This window comes from Ursus maritimus, unplaced genomic scaffold (genome assembly GCF_017311325.1).
Source record: "Ursus maritimus isolate PB19 unplaced genomic scaffold, ASM1731132v1 scaffold_16, whole genome shotgun sequence".
In the NCBI taxonomy this organism is placed as follows: domain Eukaryota; kingdom Metazoa; phylum Chordata; class Mammalia; order Carnivora; family Ursidae; genus Ursus; species Ursus maritimus.
Window position 1 is genome coordinate 59,079,031 of NW_024424008.1, and position 25,108 is coordinate 59,104,138.

The window sequence follows — 25,108 nt, forward strand, 5'->3', positions numbered from 1 at the left end:
GGCAGAGGAACAAGAATTCGTAAAATAAGCGTTCACACTGATTAAATTGCTCATTTAGTAGAATTTGACATGCTTGCGTAAAAAGGCCTGCCAGCAAGTATTGAAGGGTATGAAAAACAGCAATGGAAAAATTACACATATACAACATAGTACAGTGTACTTATTATATGTCTTATCTAATATATTCATCATGTATTCTATATATATATGGGTAGTTACACACAGCTGTATTTCTTTGTTCATTTATTCTTTATTCTTTTATCAATCAAAAAAATCCACTACAGTCAAGCCAGTGTGTAAGTGATTAGAGTTCCAATAGTCATCTTTACTTTGCTTCTCTAAAACTCCGTGTGAGTTCCTCTTCCAGGAATTTTGCGTAATGTTCTTTCGGTCTGGAATGGTTTTCTTTCTGTCTGTTCCTTCTTGGCTGCCTAGATGACTTTTATTTATCCTTCAGATGTGTCACTTTTAAAGGATGCTTTCTTTGACCCCCTAGATTACATTAGGTCCCTGAGACATGCTCTCAAGCACTCTGCCCCTTATCACTGTAACACTGTCATCATGTGGTTCCTTTTGGATTATTGCTGGATTATGTACTCAATTTCTGGATTATTAGTCTTTCACGTAGCTCAGTAAAGGCAAGACCTATGTCTGTTCCAGGCACGATAGTATTCCCAGTACTCAGCACTGAGACTGATACTGGCCAGGCGCTCTCTCTCTTTTATATAAAGGAATGAATAAATGTTGAATGGGACATAACTCTTGTCTTCAGAGAGGTCAAGTCTGGCTGAGGGGGGACAAACCAGCAGGTGTTGTGTGATGAGTGCTAGGGGGTAGTCACACTGTGCTTGAGAAGCCACAAAAGCAGAGGCCGCTATCTCAGTGTGAGTGTCCAGGAAAGCATTCTGCAGGAATTTAGGTGTGAGGATTTGCAAGATGAGTTTAAGCAGATAACTAGCTAAGTGGGTTAGGAGAACAGAATTCCATTAAAGAAACAAAACAAAATAGAAAGCTACCACATACAGGAGCCTGTAAGCGAGGGAGAGATTGTTGGGCATTTGAGGGACATTCCAAGCAGTTCCTGATGACTTGTGCAGGGATGTGAATTGGGCAAATTGGGGGAATGAGAATGGGCTTGGAGTAAAGGCTGGATCAAACTTGCTGAGCTTGTATTTTATTCTAAAGGCCATGGATAATCCTGGGAGGGCTTTAGGCAGAGAAATGATATGTAAGATTTATGATTTTGAAGAGTGTATAGAGAATGGATTGCAGAGAGATCGGAAAGTAGACACGATGGTTAGGAGGCTGTTGAAATAACTCTAGTCTGTGGATCATGGTGGCCTGAACAAAGAGACAGGACAGACAGACAGGGGAGGGACGTCATGCACACACACACATACACATGTATGTTTTTAGTAAAATAAAATCGTACTCTATACATTATTCTGGCAGTTTTAATTTAGCTTTGTACCTTACCAACTCAAATATGTCTTTATGTCTTTTTCTGTGTTGGTTCGCCACTTTTAATTAAGGAATATATGTACTCCTCTAGATTTTCTTCTACAGTATTTATTTGGTCTTTTACATTTTAAGCTTCTAATTGATCTAAAATTTGATTTTGTTTGTGATGTGAGATGTGATTTAATTTTGTTTTCCACATGGCTAGTGCCATTTATTAGGTAAACCATTCTTTCCCCGTTGAATTAAAATGCTATTTTGTGCTGCATTAAAACTTCTCGCATACACGGATTTACTTCTGAATTCTCAGTCTCTTTGTTTGTTCCTGTGGAAATAACAAATGTAGTTGGAGTCCATTTCATTTTTTCTAGTATCTGGTTCCTCCCAGTAGTCTTCCTATTCAAGCATTTTGGGGCTATGTTAGGCATTTTTTGTTACATATGAATCTTAAAATGATTGTACTGGGAAGAAACCTTGTTGAGACTATAACAGGAAATGCATTAAATTTATACATTAATTTTGGGAGAATTGATAGTTTTATAATAGAAAGTCTTCATATTCTAAAATATGGAATATTTTCCCATTTGTTAGGTTTTGTTTGCTGTGTTAAGATTTTATGGTTTTCTTAATATAAGTTCTGTGCCTTTCTCGTGAAATATATGACTTTACAGTTTTTATTTCTACTTTGAATATTTTCCCATTTCTACTTGTGGATTCTTACTGCTAATACAGAGAAAAGCTATTGATTCTATCGTTCATATTCTGCTACTTTACTACAGTTTTAAAATTCTAGTAGTTTTTTTTCCTCTATAAAATGTGTGTTATAAATGTTTTAAGCACCAAAGGAGGGGGGGAAGAAAGCAAGTCAGCAAGAAAGAGCCTCCAAATTAGAAGACTTTGTAGGTTTTCTAAATGTACAATCTTCTTCATTATCAAAAAGATAATTTTATTCTTCTTTCCAGTGTGCATAGCAATTATTTTATTTGCATATCTCCGAAAATTTGCTGGAAACTCCAACATAACATTGAATAATAATAGTGATAGCAAGCACACTGATCTCATCTCTGATTTTAGTTGAAACATTTTTAGCGTTTTATCCTTTAAAAGAAGCTTTGCTTCTGGTTTTTGGAAAGCAGCATTATGTTTGAGCAGTTTCTTTATATCTCTATTTTACTCAGAATTTTCATTAAAACTGTTAAATTTTATACTTTTCAAAAACTACTGATACAATAATTTTCTCAGTGTTATGAATGTGATAATTTTTTGCTGGTAGACTTTCTGATATTGAACTACTTTTTTTTTTTTTAAGATTTTTTATAAAGTAATCTCCACACTCAACGTGGGGCTTGAACCCAATGCCCCGAGATCGAGAGTTGCGTGCTCCCCTGGACTGAGCCAGCCAGGCGCCCCATACCTTTTCATTTCTGATATAAACGCTATTTGGTCAGAATGTATTATTCTGTAAGTTTATAGAGTCCGTTTGCTACTGTTTCAACAAATACTCATAAGAGAAATTGGTTTTAGCATACTACATCAAGTTTTGGCATTAAAGGTATGTGGTCTCAATAAAAATAATTGAGTAGTTTTAATTTTTTTTCTATGACCTGGAAATATTTAAATAACTTTCTAATTATTTATTTTAAAGACCAGGCAGAACTCAGATTGCCCATTTCTTGGTGAATTTTGGTCATTTATATTTTGCCATGAAATTATTTAACATTACATTTATACATTTGGTGACAAAACATTGTGATTTTTTTTTTGATCCCTCTTAGTATGTACCTATGTTATCTTTCTCTTTCCTAAGTATGTATCTTTTTTTCTCTTAATTTTGGATTTTACCTGTTAATTTTTTAAAAGCTCAACACAGTTTTCTTAATTTGGAAGCTTTTTATTTGCTTTTTGCTGAAAACGTTGATGACCTATTTTTTTTTTTTTTGAGTGGAGTTTTTACTGTGCTTCAGGATTTGTATGAAGTAGTCTTTGATTTCTAGAAGTGATAATTCCAATTTTGATTTTCTCTTTAATTGAAGAGAGTGTATTGCTTAACTTTTAAATAGATATGATTTTTTGGTCATCTTTGTTATTTGTAAATATTTGTTATTTTTATTACTATTAGAAAATGTGATCTGCAAAATCTTTACTTCAAAATACGGGAATTTTCTGGCCCAGTATTTGAGGAATTTTTATAATTCTTCACACATGTACAAACACATATATGCAAGTGCATAGATTTATACATTGTGTACGTATACATGTGTGTTTGAATTTTGCTTATTTTAATTTCATTTTTTCCCTTTTTTATTTTTGCTCTTTGTTAATATGTATTTAATCAGTGACTCTGCTTTTTTAATCTTTGATCTTTTTGGTTCTGAAAAAGGCACATTCAAGTTTTCCAGTATTTTATTTTTATTAAGTTTGTTTATTGTATATTTTTTTATTTAATTTCTCTATGACTTTGCTTTTTTGTCTATTAGATCCATGTGATCCTGAGAGACGTATATCAAAGTTTCCCAAAAGAATTGTATAGAGTTCTTTCATTCTTAATTTTTTAAATATGTAAGAGCTTTAGTTCACATACCATACAAGTCACCCATTTAAAGTGTATGCTTCAGGGTTTTTAGTATATTCATAAAGTTGTACAACCATCACTAAAGCAATTTTAGAACATATTTGTCACTCCATAAAAAGACATGTATGCATTAGCAATCAATTCCTACTTGTTTTTGCTTCATGTATTTGGCTGCAGTGTTGATTGGTTTGTACAGGTTTGTACCTCTGAGGTCGTCTTTGTGATTTTGTTAGATAATGTCTCTCTTTAATCCTGATCCACATTTTTAAGTTTAATTCTACTTTGTTTGATATTAATATTGCTCCTCGCTTGTCGTTTCTTGGAATTCTTTACTGTCCACCTTTTATTTTTTAAATTCCTTCTTGTAAGTGCCACTCTCATGCAGTAGTCAGAGTTCCTCCCATTGGATGGACACATAATTTACTTCATTTTCTTTCTTCTATTTTGATTTCTGATTAACTATTTTTCATCTTATTTTTTTCCTGTATTGATCCAGTTGAATCAAAATATATATATTTTTACCTTCATAATTTGAAAGTTCTCTGCTTTCCCATTACTGGTATCTTCCTTTTGCTGTTATTTAAATTAGACCCACATGTTCTCTCATTACTCTAAAACAAATTATTACTTATTTTCTTCCTGAGACTATATTTTGCTTCTACTCACCCAAATTCCATTGAGAAGAGACTTTTAGAATGCTGATACTTCCTTCCTTTCCACCACCTCCTCTATTTCTCTCCAGCCTCCCAACTCCTGGATTTTCCTGAGATGGTTTAGTTCCAGATGGTGGATAAAATGCACCTCGCAGGAGTCGACAGTTTCTCTTTCCCTCTGTTTCATTAATTTTTATTTAACATTTATATTTCAAATGTATAATCTGCCATCCATTACGTGTGTGTGCGTGTGTGTGCGCGCACTTGTATCAAACAATCCTGACTGAAACTTGTGCCTTTCCATCTGTAGATTCAGGATTTTCTACAGTTCAGGGGCAAATTATCTCTATTTTTGGTTTAGTTACATTTCTTACTCCATTGGTTTCCTTTTCTCATTCTAGACCATGCTGTGTTTAGAGGTTGTACTTTTCATGAGTTGTCCTACTAAATCTGTTTGTAGTCAACAGAGGAATCACAGACAAACATATAAATAGAAAAGATTATCTGCTATTTTATATATGCTTTGCTATCTGAAAGGAAAGAGTAAAAACTGATAATACTGGAGTGTAATTTTATGATGCTCTCCTTTTTAAAAAAATACTTAGATTAATTACATAACTTACATAATAAAAATTTCCAATCATACAACATTCAACCCCCAATTACCTCTACTTCATCATTTCCATATGATGTTCTACTTTTTAGATGTAGTTTCTGGGTGAAAAACATATTCCAGACTATTCAGTTTGGCTTCATCTCCATTATGCCATGTTTCTCACTATTAAAATTTATATGCTATGCATATTTTAAAGCATATCTTAGCATATTCTCAAAATTAAAAACTTGAGGTTTAACCATCACAAGTACTTTTGTCCCTAAAGTACTTAATATGCTTCTGATAATGCCTATTCCTTTGGGTATTCAAGAATTAATGTTCAATCTGTTAGAGGGACCCTGTTGTTATTAGCAAATTCTTTGATAGCTCAAAGATAATAAAACCCTGTTTTAATTTTGAGTCTGAATATATATCCTGTTTTCTTTATATCATAAAATTTAAAACTATTAACTAATTTTATTTTATTTTTTTAAAGATTTTATTTATTTGAGAGAGAGAGAGACAGCCAGCAAGAGAGGGAACACAAGCAGGGGGAGTGGGAGAGGAAGAAGCAGGCTCCAGCGGAAGAGCCTGACGTGGGGCTCGATCCCAGAACTCCAGGATCACACCCTGAGCCGAAGGCAGACGCTTGACGACTGAGCCACCCAGGCGCCCCTATTAATTAATTTTAGTTCACCTATACTTAAAAATAAATATCTGACATAAGTTGTGTTCTTTTTTGGAGGGGCACAGAGATGCCACAAAGGCAGTAAAAGGAGAATGACATGCCTCTAAAAGAGTGCAAAACCTTGTTTAACTCCTCATAGATTAAGACCAAAATTGATGGGGATCATTCTTTGCATTATTATCCTACCACTGAAATGACAAAGGTTTTATATCACTCCAACAGCAATTCAAATGAAACTATTGATAGATCAGATTGAAAACAATTTTCTTTTAAAATTAGAATTCGGGCAGTGAGATTTGAGAGCCTTTCACCTTTGTTATTATTTAGACCCATATGTATAATATTTACCGTGAAATCTCCTCTGGGTGGCTGAGACGAACTTCAGTCATTGCTCTGTAGATTGGCATGACACTAGAATGATAGTTTTATAGAAGAAGTGCCATCAAACTCGCTGACCAAACCTTAGGGGCTTGCTAGATGAAAAAGTTGTTTCTGGACAAATACCATCTACTATCACATATATGTGGAATCTGAAAACGCCAGCCTCATAGAATGTGGTCACCAGGGCTTGGCAGGTAGAGGAGTTGGGGAGATGTTAATCAAAGGGTACAAACTTCCAGTTAGAAGATGAATAAGTTTTTGGGATCCATTGTATGACTTTGTGATTATTGTTAATGTATTATAATGTATTATATACTTGAATGTGGAGAGAGTAGATCTTAAATGTTCTCACTACAAAAAAAAAAAAAAAAGGGAATTATGTGACCTAATGAAGGTGTTAGCTAACAACACAAGGGTAATCATTTTGCAATATATAAATGTATCAAAAGAACACTCTGTGTACCTTTAAGTTATACAGTGCTATGTGTCAGTTATAGCTGAGTAAAGCTGGAAAAAGTTGTTTCTCTAAGAAGATAATTATCTCTTTAATAGATATTGAAATCTCTTTGCAGTTTGGACTTGAGATAGAGTTGTGCTTCAGTTACAGTATTTAGATATTAGATCGATGAAGCCTAAATAATGAAAAAACAGTTATGGGGGGTCTACAGCTCACAGAAGTGTGAAGTTGGCAAGTATTCCACTCCTCAGTTGATCTGTATGCCACTTTAGGACACACCTGTTGCTTTGGTGTTTTTCTGTGTTGGTGGAGACCAATGTCCTCCTTGGGTGATAAGGATGGTCTCTGGATCTAAAAACCATCTTTTATTGATCTTCTCCTACAGGATCCAGGACCCTAGTCAACACTGTATCTTTGGTGCCTTCTCTCTCTATTTACTTGGTTCTCAATGAAGGCAATATTTTCCAGAGGTCTATAAATCTAGAGGTCAGATTTATTACAGTCTTACAAAGTAAGTAATTTTAACACCCCAATAATATTAATTCACCTGAAAACTATTTCTTTACCTGCCACACACTCCTTAACCACCCCTGACACCCAGTATTCTGCCTTTCCCCTGCACTGAAACTGCTGTCCAAGGTTCCCAAAGTGCTGACCGATCCAATTTACAGTTTTCTGTCCTTACCTTACTCGACTTTGCTCTGGCATTTGTAACTGTTGACTGCTCCTTGTAGCTCCTTTCTGTTGATTTTAGTGGATGCACTAATTCATTCAACATCTAGCAATCTTTAGTGAGCACCTACTAAATGTCATGCAGAACGCGCAGAATGCTGGGCATTGATCATAGAACGCTGAGCCAGGCATGCGTTTCCCTCCCACCCAGATGTTTTTCTCTTTTGATAGTGTGCTTATTTCACAAGATGTAGTATTAGGCGGAGTTCACCTTGAGACCTACCTTTGCTACCTACAGTTGTGTGACCTTGGGCATATTTCTTAACATTTTTCACTTGTAAAATGAGGACAATTAAAAATACCTACCTGATAAGAATATTTTAAAGTGTAAAGTGATCTATGTAAAATGTTCAGCACATTGCTTAACACTCTTCTCACTGGGACTTCTCTAATTCAGGCCATATAATCTTTTAAAGACATTACAGCATCTCTCTGGTTGGTGTCTTTGATTCTGGTCTTGGCACCCTTAAGTCCAGCCTCCACATTGCTCATCAGCTAACAACTCATCCCCTCACTCCTGTTCCCCAGATGTTATCCACTTACTGTTTGCGCTTCCCTGACCACGCCAGGCCCTTCCATTTCTCTGGCTCATTTGTATTCCATTACTGTCCATCCATTAATGTGATTGTTCCTTCATTGTTGGGTTTTTGAACACCCACTTTTTCTTTCAGTCTCCCTTCTGACATTCTCTCCCTGAGGAGAGAATCATTCTTTTCTTCATACCTTCATAGGTATTCCCATGTGCCTCTGTTAAGCATAATCCCACTGTGATTTAATTATCTGTAGAGTCTCATGTCAGAAAAGAATGTGTCTAGTTGTCTAGGTATCCTTAAATGTGGCACAACTGTAACTTTAAAAGCTTGATTATATTTATCAAACAAGTATTTAGATGAGAGCTTAGTTTCTATGAATGAAGTCTTAGTGACTATGTGCTCATGATGGATATGTAGACATAAAGGGGATAATGTCCTTGTCCTCAAGAGGTGCACAGTGTGAAGTCAGAAGGATAGTAGATGAGGGACGAAAGGGTCGTATCACCAATGAATAGATTATTGTATTTTCATCTAAAGGACACCACGTTTAGGCTACTCATTTGTCTAAAGAGGTGAATTAACGGTAATTTAAAATTCTAGCTTCTAACTTACTTGTTAATGAAAGCAGATGTGTTATAAGTTTTGCCCCTGGAGGAACGTATTCTTACAGACCCAGATGTTGAGCTGTCGTAGCATCTTCTGATGTGAGACGATGAGCATTGTCTGTATGTGTCAAATGATTTACTGTAAGTAGGGGGTTCGCATCAATGGTAGGTGCAGCCTTGGAAGTGAACACCAATTGTCTGAGCTGAAGTGCTTTCTCTGTGCTTTCTCAATTTTGAGATAAGGTTTAAAATGTAAGTCTTGGCCATTGATTTATGGCATATTTGCAAGAGTTACAGCGATCTTTCAATAGTTTTCCATGTTTCCAACTTGAAGATTTTTCTTCTTTTATGATCTTGTACAGTTTGTGAGAAGAAAAATCTTTATTAGTTAATCAAGGATTGTGATTTTATAGAATTGCCATGTATAGGATTTGAGTGTAATATTCAAAATATTTCAGCTTTTCTTTATTGATGCAAGTCACTCTAGCATCCTGGTAGGTCTTGCTGTCGTCATTGGAGAATTAACAACCCTGTGCCTTAAGGTATAGAAGTACTTTGTAAGACAGTGAGGATTTCTAGCTGATGGAATGCTGTATTCACAGAATAGTTTTTAGTCTGTGCCCCTGGTGAATTTACTTGTTATTTTCTGGATGATTCTGGGGGATTCTGTCTTTGGGAATAGAACATAAGCTTACTGTATTATGTTTATATCTATGTTCTTTAATAACTCAGAGGGCATTTTCAGTGTTATGAAAAAAGCAAGTTAGGAGAAATTCTCTTTTTCTTTTCTGTGCATAAAGACCCTGAGTCCTTTTAAGATATAACTCTTCAAAGGATAGAAGCAATCCATGAAATATTTATAGTGGCACATGGAATTCTGTGGTTCAGCAAGTATAGTCAGCTTACAGGAATTTATATTTATTGGGACTTTAGTTTTAATTAGACTTTTGCAATGAAAAAAAAAAGCAACCAAGAACATTGTTTTTGAAGGGACATCCATATAATTTGTATTAGGACCTTTTAGTTACGTAGTGATGGTGGTACAGATGGTACTTCCTTTGACGTAGGAAGACATTTTTGTGAAGGAATTTTCAGACAGTCATCAAACCAAGAGAGCATGGTTTTAGAAGCCAAGAGAGAAGGGGGATTTAGGAGGAGGAGATGATCAGTAGAATCAAAGAAAAACAACAAACAAGGTTGACTAAGGGATCGAGCAGTATGTTTTGACTGAAGCATTTGTAAAAGTAGTTTCAACAGAGCAGTTGGAAGAGGAGCCAAATTGCAATGAGTGTCATTCCCCTTGGTTTTTTCCTTCCGCCCTGGAGAACTGGACAGATGAACGCTGTTACTGTCAGTTTGGGCTGGATTATTGTCAGTGAAGGCAGGACATGCTGAAGGGCAGTCTCGTACCGCGAGCACGTAAGATGCGCAGTCACGGGTTTATATCGATAGGTGACTTTCTCCGTTTGGCTTAAATGTCAGATCTATGAGACTAAAATTAATGTGAAATTCTTCCTAAGAAAAGGACTCTTTCCTACTTAGATTTTCTACTGCTTTTCGTTTCACATTGCTTTTAAGAACTTTTTTGGTCAAACTGACTTCTTCACTTGGCTATTACAATGTTCATACTCTGTAGTACTCTCTCAAAAAACATTTGATGTGTTTTGACTGTTTTTCAAATAGTATTGTTCATTGTTCTGTTCCCGCATTTCTGCACGGGGAGAGCACTTAGAGAATGCTAAAGGGAGGAAGAGCAAGCCATGTCATAGACAGCCCAGACTGCTCTGCACTTGAACACGACACGAGCAAGGTGACCTCTGTGTCTTCCCAATCCCACCTTAACTTCAGGACCTCCTTGTAAGATGTAGTAGACGAGGCAAGAAAGTATGAATACATAACTTACACGTATTGTTTTCAGCCAAAGTCAAAGGAGAAGCCGTAGAGTGACTCCATATAGAAGTTTCCTTTAGCATACACACTCAACTCTCACATATGTATTGTATTCTTTCTCTTTGGACCATAAATTCCCTCCATATTTTTCCTCAGATCTTCATTATGAGCGGATCTAACTAGATCACATGTGACTGGTTCTAATTTCTACATCATGCATTTTGTGTGCGTGTGTGTGTGTGTGTGTGTGTGTATTTTATGTTATAATTCCATTGCTATCAGATAGAGTTCCTTTTGCCTTGGCATGTGGAAGTATGAACTGGGAAAACAAAGGGTTTTAACTCTTTCTGGTGAGATTCCTACTCCACTCTTAGCTACACTCATTTTTGCGGGTGAGAGAATGCAAATCAGCCCACAGTTCTGCCATTTTTAGTTCCTTGTTTGGTGTGTCTCTAACTGGGTTCTAACTTAATTCCTTCTGTTGGCCCTAGATAATCTGATGCCTTTCGCCACTCAGGTACCATCATTTCCCTCTCTGGGTGATATTTCCCACTCAACAAATGAACTTTGATAAGTAAGATAGTAATAGTGGATGGGTGCAATAGAGAAACAATGTTGAGTTGCTTCTAAGACGTTGCTTCAATGAAGAGGGGATCATTAAGATGATCTTATTTGCTGAGGACAGCAATTGCAGTAGGGTGTTGACAAGTGAGCAGCTAGGTTATCAGCGTTTGGAAGGTTTGTGCTGTAGGGGTTGAAGGGTGGGAGGCATGAACTGGCAGAGCACAGAGGATTTCTAGAGCAACAGGAGTACTCTGTATGTTGTTCTAATGGTGGACGCATGTCATTACACTTTTGTCCAAACACAAGGATGTCCACCACTGAGAGTGAACCCAAATGTAGACTGTGGCCTCTGGGAGATGATATGGTGTCATTGTAGGTTCATTGATGGTAACAAATGTACCGCTGTAGCACATTGAGGACGTGGGGGGGGGAGTTGTGTGTGTGTGGGGAGAGGGTTCTATGGAGGATATCCATACTTTTTGCCCAGTTTTGCTGTGAATTTAAAACTGCTCTAAAAAATAAGTCTATTTAAAAACAAACAAAAATACTAAAAGAAGTTGATGCTCATTAACATCTTAGAAGCCTCCAGAAGATGAAGTGAAAGTTACTTTCTCTAATTCAAAATGAATTCACTCTTTGGGAATTTGTGGGCCCAAGGGAAATAGCTCTCTTGTCTCACTCACTGGTTATCACATTTGATAAGCACTAAAGAAAGCTGTAAACTCGATTATTTCATTATGCTTCTCTAACATTTCCTTCCCATTCACCTCCAGGTTTGAAGTTTGAGGAAATCCAAGAAAGATTTGGCGAGGAGTTCTTTAATATATGCTTCGATGAGAACGAGAGAGTCCTTCGAGCTGTGGGCGGCACGTTGCAGGATTTTTTTAATGGCTTTGATGCTTTGTTGGAACACATTAGAACTTCTTTTGGGAAACAGGCGGCTCTGGAGTCGCCATCGTTCCTGTGCAAAGAGCTCCCTGAAGGCGCGCTGATGCTCCACTATTTCCACCCTCACCGTACCGTGGGGTTTGCAATGCCGGGGATGATCAAGGCCGCAGCCAAGAAGATCTACAGGCTGGACGTGGCGGTGGAGCAAGTTGCCAGCGAGAAGCTGGGCTCTGATGCTTCGAACCCGGGCAACTGCGGCTGTCTTACCTTCCTCATCAAAGAATGTGACGACACCAACATCACAAAGAACCTTCCCCAGGGCACCTCCCAGGTCCCCGCAGACCTCAGAATCAGCATCAGCACCTTCTGTAGAGCCTTCCCTTTCCACTTGATGTTTGACCCCCACATGTCTGTGCTCCAGCTGGGGGAAGGCCTGCGGAAGCAGCTGCGCTGCGATACTCACAAAGTGCTCAAGTTCCAGGACTGCTTCGAGATCGTGTCTCCCAGGGTTCATGCCGCCTTCGAGAGGGTCCTGCTGCGCCTGTCCACCCCATTCGTGATCAGGACCAAGCCCGAGGCTTCTGGCACTGAACACAAAGACAAGGTAAGTGGCCACGGGCTGGAGCTGGGTGATGGGAACTGGAAGAGTGCATAATTATTTCAGTAAATTACATGCTGGCTGCTGTCCTTGTAATTATTTAGGCAAGAGAGCTTAAGTGCCATTTCGGAAATCACTGGTGCCTGGATGTATGTAAAAAGATTTGGCCTTCTTCCCAGCCATTTTGCATAGTGTCTGCCTCTTCCATTAATTTATTTGAGCATATAAAAAGAAGACACTTATTAATACCAGCCATAGTAATTACAGAAATGATAGGACTCCCTAAAAACCTGGTACTGTAAACCCGTGACTGTTTCCACCGATGGAAGTCAAACTACAAGACAAATGGTAAGACTGAATCCCACATCGTGGGGCCTGCTTGCCTTCTCCTAACATAAATAGGGGTGAATTGAATGTGCTCTGCTCTAAATTTCATAATCTAGGAACATCTGGTTTACATCCTATTTTGTCTCTGTTTGCAGAAGAATGGATTTTCTAAAAGTTGGAAAATTAAGGGATGATCTCAAGACTTTCTAAATAGATTTTAGTATTGAAACAGATTCCTTCCTTCAGAATGTGCCCACTGCTTGGAGAACACGGTGAACACTAGGAATTATTGCGAGTTTCTTTGAATCCCTTTTTGGAAAGTCTGGGTTATAAATTATAAAGAAACAAAAACTAAATGGTGAATCTTAAATTTGTTTACACAAATATGTTTCCTCAGGTTAAAAAAAAATTTTAGGAGAAGTCAACATTAAAATTACAAAATGTAAAGAAAAGTTAGTCATTGCTGTCTTAAATACAGTAATAAATAATACAAATAATACTGTTCCAGGGCAGACCTTTGCGTGTTGGATGTGTACCATCTAGTAGAGCTATTCAGTGTTCTGTATCGAGGACGGTAAAGTTCTTAGAGGCGATTCATTTTGTTCCCAAGCATGTTGGGGAAAACTGTTGGCTTTTAGAAATGAACAGGCTGCTCTGGGCTAAAGGAAGAGTTGTAGAGACGACTAAAGCCTTAGTGAGTGAGTAATCCCATATTTGGAGCACCTGCCATCCTAAGTAAACGAGGGAATAGCCTCCTGGAAGCACAGCCAAAGACGTTTTTGAGGATTTTATACAACATTCGTATTAGAACTGAGTTTTATAATTTTGAAATTCAATGGAGAAATTTTCAACAAAATGCCTGAGAACTAGGGAACGATGCCCATTTATTCAGGGTGACTGGGTCCTATGATTTATCATTTTTCATTTACGTTCAGTGATTTCAAAACCTCTACAGATAAACCTGAAATTCTAGCTAGGCACAGTTGGATATTTTAGTCTGAATGAATTGTTATTTTTTTCTATGCGATTACACACGTTTTAAATAATATTTTTCACATGTGCATGTTTTATATATATATTTATATGTTCAGTGATTGCTACCCATTTTTAAGTTGTTTAGAAAAGAGGAAAGCTGTTAAATGTGTGTTTTTGCCCCAGTTGTAGTTGATGTAAAATTGGAATTACTCTATTTTTATAATTTAGAGAATATTAAAGCTGTCGGTTCTGTTTTACAGAAGTGAAATGTTTGGCTAGAAGGGTTTGAGGAGTTTTGGCCTCTGAAATCGAAGTTAATATTTTTGAAAATGTGCCTGAAGTGGAATATATTATTTCCCATGTTAATTGCTCTATAGATTTTGTAGATTTGAGGAAAATTAATTCAGTTTAAAGTGATTGCTTTGGGTCCCCCCCCCCATATATCATCTGGCTTGTATTTCTGTTTAATTTGTAGACCAGGGTAAGGAATAGGCATAATGAGATGATGACTCAAATGTCAAGGCCCCCTGCCAATTCCAATAATAAGGCACTGTTCTCATTGAGAAGATGCAATTATAACTTAAACATGGCAGTGACAGCTTAAAAAGAAGCAGTAGGCTGGATTTTTAGTTTAGAATAAGGATAACAATCCTCCCATCTGTATGTTTGTTTCTGTCTGTTCACCTGGATTTGCCACGTGGGACACTTGGGAAGCCATTGTTGTCCCAACTGGAACTGTAGTCAATAAACTTAGGGCATGGAGTCTTAGCCAGATGAGTCACATGTTTGAATTACCAAATTCAATTTCCAAATCCCAAACTTGTATTTTCTGAACACATGGAAAGAGGGTAAAAATTACGAGTCTGCTGATAAATTTGACCTTGACCTTGATATTCATTATTTTCCCCATAAGAGCTCTTCTTGTTAATAAATAACTCCACGTTGTCTGAAGTTTCTAATTTTTTACTGGGCCTTGATAAGAAAGGGCTATTTTAAAAATGATTTAGGATATTCCTTGGCCTAACAATGAAGGCTTTTGTGATAATTTAACTATTTTGGCTATGCCCTTAATACCAATGGACCACCACTCCTGCAATCCAAAAAAAAAAAAAAAAAAAAATTTAAAAAACCCCAAAAAAAACAAAACACCCAAAAAACGAAAACCAAGAGCTAATCATGCAGCTGAGTGACAGTGAATCATTTGCAGAATGAACTGTAATGTTTTTGCTAAACCATGATCTTTGCCATTTTGTGCCGTCAGTCGTTGCTTAACTATAGACAGGGGGTGGAACACGCTTGTGAGCAATTTGGTGATACACGAATGAAACAGAAAGCCAGCATCCTGGTTCCAGAGAATTTACATCTTGATTGTGCAGTAATGAGTTACAAAGACAGAAGCGTTGGTTACCAGAAGGGAGAATGTCACTGAGACGCATCTGATGCAGTCATCGGGGTCAGGTTTCAGTTCAACAGAGTTCTGAGGTCAGAAGGGACTCTTCCAGATGGACTGACCAAGCTTCGAGTCCCATTATTTGGCTCCCCATGTGTTTTCTAAGCAATCACCCCAGCCTTACATTGTCTTCTCTCTCTCTTTCTCTGTCCTCCCATATGGCATTACATTCCTTAAAGCTCAACCTCTTTTCTTCCTCTTTCCTTATCAGATGTCAAGCATTGCAGGTGAGTTAGTTCATTACTAAAAAAGAGCACGTTCGGCATTGGAATTAATGGTGAATTATGAATCTAATTTGTGTTGTGGGTCCTTAGGTCATTTAGATCTCACTATTGTTCTGAAAACTTGCAAGTTTATCACCTAAATCTTTTGAGGCATCGTGCTGAATTTAAGAAGAAATTTGTTACAGTCTGATGTGCAGTTCGGGGGTTCACATCTAGTCATAGGAATCTAGTATTGACATAGATTCCAAAGCCTCGTTGTGTGGAGGGGGCTGTGTTTGTAAATAGGGCTGTTGGAAACCAGAGGAACGGCACAGATCTTCCTTCTCTGCATTGCAAGGTGACGGTGTGGGGGGTGGGCAGCCTGGGGGAGGGATGTCTCTGACAACCATGATTTTAGCAAGTCCCTCAATCCAAGCCTCAGATGAATTCATCTGGAAATTAAGGAACCTAGACGAATAATTACTATTTTTACCCCTTTACAAGTCATCTCTAACATGTGTAAGTTTATAGGAAGTCATTTGGTCATAAAACTTTCTATCATCCCTTTGATTCAATGAATTCAGGTGCATTTCAAAGAGAAGCTAAAGGGAATCTGACTTTCCAACCATGACGAACTCATCCTATTACCAGGACTAAGTTAAAGTAATTCTCCCACAGCTTAGGCTGCCTCCCTCAAACACTTACTTTGAGGATTAAATGACAGTCCATGTAACATTTTTCTATCCTCAGCCCCAGCGTCGATCACTGAATAAATGTTGATTATTACTTCTACCACTATTACTGTTCTTCTCACTCGTAACCGTGGTCCTATCCATCTTCCTCCTCACTTACTGCCTTAAAGGAGAAAGCACTGGATTTCAGTAGCTTTAATAATTTTAGACAAATATCAAACCTACCTAGCATCTTCCTAAAATATGACATGGGGATCTGCTTTTTCTTTACAGACTATTATTGTTTTAAAATCACTAGTCTCCTTTTCAGATTTCCTAAAGTTTGGAATCAAGTTTTTATTACTTGGGGCTATGCCAGTCACTTCCAAACTCAAGTGGCCTGGTTTGCTTAGGCGTAACCTGAAATAGCAGTAGATTTGAGAAACAATAAACAACATGAGTTCTTTTGACATTTTTTTTCTTAGTAGCAATGCTTCAAAGAACTTTAATAACATTGTGGAAGGAGTCCAGCTTTTGAAATACATCATTCCTACAGTGGTGCGATGGCCTTGTTATCCCTCTTACCTTTGTTCTCAGGGTGGGAACTGGGGAAAAGCATTAACAACACATTTCTTTGTCAATCCCTAGGAAGATTCTCACATTTGTCTTATTAATTAGAAGCTGTAGAATGGCTGCTGGGAAATAATTTTCAAAGACTGAGGGAGGAATTAACCTCTGATTTTCTGTGGTCCTATCAGGTTCCACCAAACTAGTCCTTTCTGTTTCCTGGACATGGGCCCGTCTTCTGACATGATGATCGAAAAGTTGAAAATGTTTTTATTAATCTTACATTCCGTAATGACGCCGTTGAAAGACAGATTTCATCTGGCTGTCAAGAATACATATTTGACTTCAACGTAAATGTAATTTAATTTGGGAAAATGTCAGCATTTCTCCTCTGTTCAGGTCAAAACATTCTGTTAGAGAATTTCAAATATTGAACGATAATTTTCGTGATGGGCAAAATGCCATTAGGGCCTTCTCTATAAATTAGCATTAGAGAACATAGACATAACTTCATGCCAATTTGTCTGGTGTTTTCTTTGCTTTTGTAATTACAAATGAGATCTTTACTATTTTTTGGTGGTGGGGGTTTCTCTGGAACTGCTCCCTGACCTTAATCTGCCTTTTAAAGTAGGTTGGTACTGTATGGTGAATAACATAATAAAAATATTATTATAAAAAAATGAACAATATCTTGGCTATTGTAAATAACGCTGCAATAAACAGAGGTGCATAAAAAAAATAAAGTAGGTCGGAAAAATTCAGATGCAGGTATTGCTGAGGTTCGTTCTGGTTCTTTCACTTTGTTTTTTTTTAAATATCTATAAGGTTAAAATCCCTGTACGGTGCTATGTTACTGTATAGTTACTGAATTCCGTATAGTCAGAGGACAAGGTGGATGTTACGTGGTGAATTGTATATTCCCTATGGTGATCTTCATGCTTCAAGTGCCTGTTTTACCACGTTTTTATTTTTGTTCGCCGGAAAGTTTGCACCCCTGAGCTTACAAAGCAGGTTCCTGGTACCATAGATCAGACATCGTTGAGTTCTAGTGTGGTGCGTTCTGGGTGGGGAGGATTGGCCCTTTTAGGTTTTTTACAAATTGTTCAGAATCTTTCTTTAATTGCTCCTTTGGTTTTTAGCTGGTAGCTTTCAGTCTCAGTAAATTAAAAGCTGAAGAGCTGTTTTGAATTCATTGCCTACCTCCTCATTTTTAATGGTGCTCTCTTGATTCGCATGAACGTTTTTCATAAGGATACAATGCAGTGATTTTTAGTGAATGAATATAATTGTGCAACTATCACAACGATACAGACTTAGAAGATTTTATCGCCCTCCAAAGTTTCCTGTACCCCTCTGTGTCAATCCTTGCTTCTTCTCCTGACCCTCAGCAACCACTGGCCTCTTTGCATCTGCATAAATTTGTCTTTTGCAGCCATTTCTTAAAAATGTAATCATACAAATATGTCATCTTTTCAGGTCTGGCGTAATGTTTTTGAGATTTATCCGTGTTGTTGCATGTATGAGTAACTTGTTCATTTTTAGTACAGTGTTCCATTGCACAAATATACTGCAGTTTTGTTTTTTAACTCACCAGTTGATGGACACTGGATTGTTCTCCGATTTTGGCTGTTAGGAATAATGTTGCAGTGAACATTTGCATATAAGTGTTTGCGTTGAATATATTTCCATTTCTCCTAGACAGATTCCTAGCAGAGGGATTGCTGTGTCATATGCTAAGTTTAACTTTTTAAAGGAATCGCCACACTGTTGAACAAAGAGGCTATGCCGTTTCACATTTGACCAACATCGGTGGGTTCAGTTTCTTCACGTTCTCCCCAACACCTGGTGTTGGCACTCTTCTAGATCATGACCATCCTGGTAAATGTAAAGTAGAATCTTGGGTTTTAGTTTCCATTTCCCCAGTGACCAATGATGTGAAATGTTTTTTTCTTGTGCTTATTAGCCATTGGTATAATTTTTTTGGTTAATTGTCTAATTGAATGTTTTGCCCATATCTGTGTTATTTGTCTTCCTATTGTATTTTTTTTTTAAATATATACATTCTGGATATTATGTTGACTTCAAAAGTAACTGTCTTTTGAAGCACAAAGGCACTGTGATGGTACTATTTGCTTTTGGTCTAAGAGCTAACAATTCTTTGTATAACTGAAAGCCACAGAGATTTTCCCCTTTGTTTTCTTCTAGATATTTTATAATTTTAACTCTTATATTTAGATTTGTGATTCATTTTGAGGCATATTTTTTGTATGCCATGAGGGCCCAAGTTTTTATTTTTTGTTTAATTTTTTTGCACTTGGACATCTAGTTGTCCCAGCACAGTTTTTGAGAAAACTGTTTTCACTATTGAATTGGCTTTGCAACTTCATCAAGAATCAATTGACCATAAATTTTTTTCTAGCCTTTCTGTTCTCCATTTTTTAAAAATATCTAACCATATGGTGATAACACAGTGTTTTGATTATTGAATCCAAATAACTTTGGCAATGGGGTATTTTAAGTCTTTCAAGTTTGCTCTTTTTCAAAGTTGTGTTGGCTATTCTTGGTCCTTTGTATTTCCATGTAAATTTTGGGATACACTTGTCAATTTCTAAAACAGCTTCTAGGATTTTGATAGCTGTTGCACTGAATCTGTAGGTTTATTTGGAAAGAATAGCTGTCTTAAAATACTGAGTCTTCCATTCCATGAAAATATCTCTCATTTTAGATCTTTAATTTTTGTCAGCAAAGGTTTTTTTTGTTTTTTTGTTTTTTCTGTTAAGCGATGTATTGATTCTAGAGAGAGTGTGCTCATGTGAATGGGGGAGGGACAGAGGAGGAGGGACAGGGGGAATCCTCAAGCAGACTCCCTTTTGAGGGAGGAACCCAGTGCAGGGCTTGATCTCAGGAAGCTGAGATCATGACCTGAGCTGAAATCAGGACTTGGAGCCTTAACTGACTGAGCCACTAGGCGCCCTGGTCAGCAAAGGTTTTATGGTTTGCGGTGTACAGGTCTTGCTCTTTTTTGTTTTGTCTTTTTCTTTTTGATGTAATGCAAAGAATGTTTTGAAATCGTATTTTTATTAATATATAGAAATACAAATTATTTTTGTATATTGATCTTGAGTCCTATGGCCTTGCTAAACTCATATTAGAATAGTTTAATATTATAGAATAGAAAAAATGCTATTTTTGGGGGGAGTAGATTCTATAGGATTTTTTACATGGGACGCCGTGTAGTCTGAGAGTTAAGGTAGTTGTCCACCTTTTAAATTTATTTTTGTCTCTCTCCTTCCCTGTGTCCCTCCCTTCCCCCTGTCCTTCTCTCTCTCCTTACCTATTACACTGCCTAGAACCTTCGGTACAGTGTTGAATAGAGGTGGTGATTGTGGATAGCCTTGTTTTTTTCTGAACTTAGAAAGAAAAGCATTCAGTCTTTTACCATAGGTGTGATGTTAGCTGTAGGTTATTTATGTTCTTAATCAGACTGAGAAAATTCCTTTCTGTTTCCTCGTTTGTCGAGATTTTTTATCATGAATAGGTGTTAGGTTGTATCTAGTCTATTTTCTCTATGTACTGAAATGGTCTATGGCCTTTCCCTTAATTCTGTTAATAGGACATATTAACAATTTCCAGGTGTTGAACTAAAAATAAATTCTTGGGAGAAATCCCACTTGGTGATGTTTATATGTTATAAACCTTTTTCTATGTTGCTGAATTTGGTTTTGCTAATATTGTGTTAAGGATTTTTGTATCTTTGTTCATGAGAGCTATTGGTATGTAGAATTTTTCCTTTATTTAAAAAAATTTTTTCTTGTGATGTCTTTGGCCTCAGAGAATGAGTTGGGAAGAGTTTATTCCTCCTCTTTTTCTGAAAGACTTTGTGTAGGATTGTTACCATTTTTTTCTTTGAATGTTTGATAAATAGTTACTGTTTGCATGGTATTCCTTTTTTTTTTTTTTTTTTTTTTTAGTCTTTTCACTTTCAACCTGTGTTTGTCTTGAATCTGAAGGTATTTCTTACAGATACAGTTGGCTTTCACTTTTTTATACAGTCTGATAATCTCTGCCTTTTGATTGGATTGTAGTGTATTCACATTTAATGTAATTGTTGACTTGGTTGGAATTCATCTACCATTTTGTTTGTTTATACTGTGTCTCATGTCTTTTTGTTCCCTGTTCCTCTTTTAAGAATTCTTTTTTAGTAAATGAATATTTTTAGCATGGCATTTTATTTCCTTATTGATTTTACAAATACATTTTTAAAGTTATTTTATTAGTGGTTTATCTAGAGATTACAATGTATAATTTAGCTTATCTATAATCTCTTTCAAATTCATACTGCTCTAGTGTTGGTAGATAGTTTTGTTCTTATGTAGTTCCATTCCTCCTCCCCACCACCTTTTATAGTATATTTTGTATGTTATAAACCTAGTTATTTATAATAATTATGATTATTTTGTGTAAGATAATTATGTGTAATAATTGTAACTATATATTTGTTTTTTAAAAGAAGTTAGAAAAAGAGAGGAAAAATATATTCCATTGTGTTATATACTCTTCTTAGAAGTTTGTATTTAAATTCCAGTTAATTAACATACAGTGCAATATTAGTTTCTGGTATACAATTTAGTGATTCAGTACTTCCATACATCACCTGGTGCTCATCACAAGTGCACTCCTTAATCCCCATCACCTATTTCCCCCATTCCCCCACCCACCTTCCCTCCGGTTATCATCAGTTTGTTCTCTATACTTCAGAGTCTGTTTCTTGGTTTGCCTCTCTCTCTCTCTTCTTTTCCCTATGCTTGTTTGTTTTGTTTCTTAAGTTCCACATATGAGTGAAATCATATGATTTTTGTCTTTGACTCACTGATTTCACTTAGCATAATACTCTGTAGCTCCATCCACATCATTGCAAATGATAAGATTTCCTTCTTTTTTATGGCCAAGTAATATTCCATTATATGCATTATAGGACATCATCTTTATCCATTCATCATATACTCTTATATTTATCTATATATTTACCATCACCATGCTCTTTATTTCTTCCCATGTATTCATATATTTTCTTTCAACTTGAAGGAGTTCCTTTAGTATACCTTGTACTATTAATACCATCTACTACCAACAAGTTTTGTTAGTTTTTGTTTATCTGGGAATGTCTTTATTTTACCTTCAGTTTTGATTGCTTATTTGGTTGTAGAATTCTTGGTTGACAGTATTCTTTTTCAAGCAATTTGAATATTCAGTTCAGTATCTTTTGGCCTCGGTGTTTCCAATGAGAAATTAGTCACTAATTGTATCATTCTTTCTCTCTATTTTTAGGGAGGATATAGCACATGGCTATTAAGAGAGTGAGTGTTCTTAGGGATTGAAGAGATCGATTGGGCCGAGAAGACCTCACTGTGAATGTGGCATGTGACTTTTTAAAGGAATATATCTATATACATATATATGTATGTATGTGTGTGTGTGTGTGTGTATTATATTCCTTTATATATTCCAGGTATATATATATATATGGCTCATGAATTTCTCTCATATCTTGGTACTAATAGGAGTCCCAAAGTTGTTACATCATTACACCATTTGACATTTTGTGTCATTATTAAATGTTCATTTTAAATAATATAAGCTACATATTTCCTTGGTTACTGCAGATTTTTGATAATTTTTTCTCAATCTGTTACTGGAATCTTTATATTAAGTTCTTTTATTATGAAATAGTTTAAACTTTGTACAAATTTGGAAAATGCAGAACACAATTTTAAAAATCTATTTTTATTATTAGTACTTTGAAATATCCACTGATAACATTTTGATTTACCTATTTTTCTTTTTCCTATAAAACTCATGATTTACATAGTTGTAGATAATTGGATTAAAATTGTTTTTCTCATAAAAGAAATAAACTGTGCCAATTTAGTCTTCACAGTTTTTTTCAGATATTCTTTAGTAGTGCAGTTATTTTTTGTGTGTCGTGTTTTCTGGTTACTCAGCAGCAGTCTAACATATTTCGGCACATCTAACATGGTCCCTGTTAGTTCCCATGTAATTGTGTTGTACAATCTTTAATTTACTCTCCTGTAAAAAGTAGTCATGGAGAAACTTCTGTTCAGGAACTTCTGTACAGATGTAAGTCTAGACTTTATCAGTCCACACTGTTCGTGTATTTTAGTATCTCCTTCTCTTACACCTTGTCTTTTTAATTCATAGCACTGGTTGAAATGATAGGTGTATCTCTGGGTTCTTTTTCTGTGCGCATATGGGAACCCTGGGGCTGCAGTTGAACCACGAAGCCAGTATATACCTTTGGACTTCCTTTTTTTCTCTGAGCAGCAACTGAATTAGGGGGCCAGTGGAGTACTCCAAGATCATTAGACAGACATTATTGATGTGTCAGTGTTGTTACAACACCACCACAGGATGTGTCGCCTAAGAGAACATACAACAGTTGTTGTAATAAACTTCACCCTGTATTCATCAGACGAGGACCCCAGAGGCTGCCGGTTACACAGTTACCTGTGTGGTGGGAAGGTAGCTAGGATGGTCCTGATAAGTGCTCTGTCTTCCCGAAGATATCAGAGGCCTGGCAACACAATACACTAGGTTTTCTTTACTCCTTTAGATACATTATGTCTTTACTCTTCAAGGACTCTGAGATTTGTTATTATTGAGTTCCAGAACACTCTGGCTGACTTTGCTTAGCGAGAGTAGTACCCTAACTTACGGGCTTTCTGTGCTATTATGAGAATCAACTTTGATGCCTTTTTTTTTTCATTGTAGATATGATTTCACCCAGAAAACTCATGAATTTGTGAAATAGTTTTGTAAAAGCTGTAATTCTATTTATCAGTCCTTGATTTTTTACAATGTAGTACACGGTGCCCTTCAAAATTCAGCTCTGTAGAGTATCTTTGAAATGCCGTCAAGTTTAGCAGCCAGTTTCCACTCCTCAAAATGCATCGAAAATTTGATTTCTATGATCTGTTATGGATAGTAAAACATAGTAAAAGCTACCTTTACAAAGGTTTCAACTTACAGGAGTACTTCATAAGAAAGTTATTTATTTACGCTTTTTAGTATCTATGAAATCGAACCTTAGGCAATCTTGAAATACTCAATAAGTCATTAGGATATGACTTGTTTTGTCGAGGCTTATTTAGTTATTAGAAAATAACAGTTTTCATTTTCTACTGTATTGGTGGTTAAAGACTGGTTTCTTATTAGGTTGATCTGTTTCTATGGTACTTTGGAAAAATAAGATGGGGAACCTTGGTCGTGTTTCATAGTGTTTCCTTATTTTGGGAGAGAAAGAGTAGAGTTCACCACACTCTCTTTTTCTGAAAAGAATCACAGTATTTGTGTTTGAATCATATGGTTGTCTTGGTTTGTTCTTACTTTTCCTTTGAGACAGCGTGTGTATTTTTCACGGAGGTTCAGAGGAGTCAAAATCCGATCTTGGCTCCAGAGACAAGCAGATAAAATTAATCCCGAAACCCTCTCCCTTGAAGGAGAGGTCAAGAACTGTATCTTGTCAGGACAGACTCATCTGTGATGTTGTTGATGGTGGATATCAAGAATGCTTATGACAACAGGTACAATTCCTTAAAAGGATTGAGATTTTAAGTTTTGTGTCTCAAAATGACGAGTGAATGGATGGAACAATTCTCTGTTGATCATTGAACACTGGCTTAGAAGTAACTACCACTTTAGTAATGATGTCCTAGAATCTATCTCCATCTACACATATGGAGAATTTATACTAGGATCTATGGTACCTTGCATTTCCATATTTTCTAATTTAGATGTTAATAGAAATGCAATACATGTACCTCTAATACTAGAATTTCAGTAAACAAGTGTTAGAAATTTTCATAAGCATTTTACATTGAAAGGATTCTTTGCTACTTGGTTGCATTTCCTAGGTAGGTTATACGTTATTCTAATCTTTCCGAGACTAGTCATGAAAACTATTTTCAGTGATTTAATTACCGTTCAACTGTGCTCCGTAGTTTTTTTTCATACTATTTTATTTTTCTGTGAAATAATTTACATGTTATTTTATACATAATATTTACATTTTATATAAACTCAAAAGGAAATAAAGTTTTGTGAAGTTAGAGTCCTTATGTGTTACCCACCCCCATTTACAGGTAGAAATAATACGTAATAAATTATTTACAGGTTCTGTTTTTGGTTTCTCTCTAATCCTTTTGATATATGGGACTATGTATTTCTTAGATTTTACATGTCTGTGTGTTTTTCCATTCACAGGTAGATACTTTTTAAAAATTT

The 25,108-nt window shown here is 36.3% G+C and overlaps 1 protein-coding gene and 1 non-coding gene across 2 annotated transcripts in view; one reads left to right on the top strand and one right to left on the bottom strand.

The window, feature by feature from the left end:
• The window catches only part of GUCY1A2 (guanylate cyclase 1 soluble subunit alpha 2), a 297,496-nt gene that overhangs the window by 65,504 nt on the left and 206,884 nt on the right, over positions 1 to 25,108 (top strand). Inside the window, 1 exon segment of the mRNA XM_040631268.1 lies at positions 11,902 to 12,620. Within this exon segment, the coding sequence (XP_040487202.1) occupies positions 11,902 to 12,620 (719 nt within the window).
• LOC121102965 lies at positions 5,243 to 5,368 on the bottom strand. Its single transcript, XR_005835122.1, has one exon.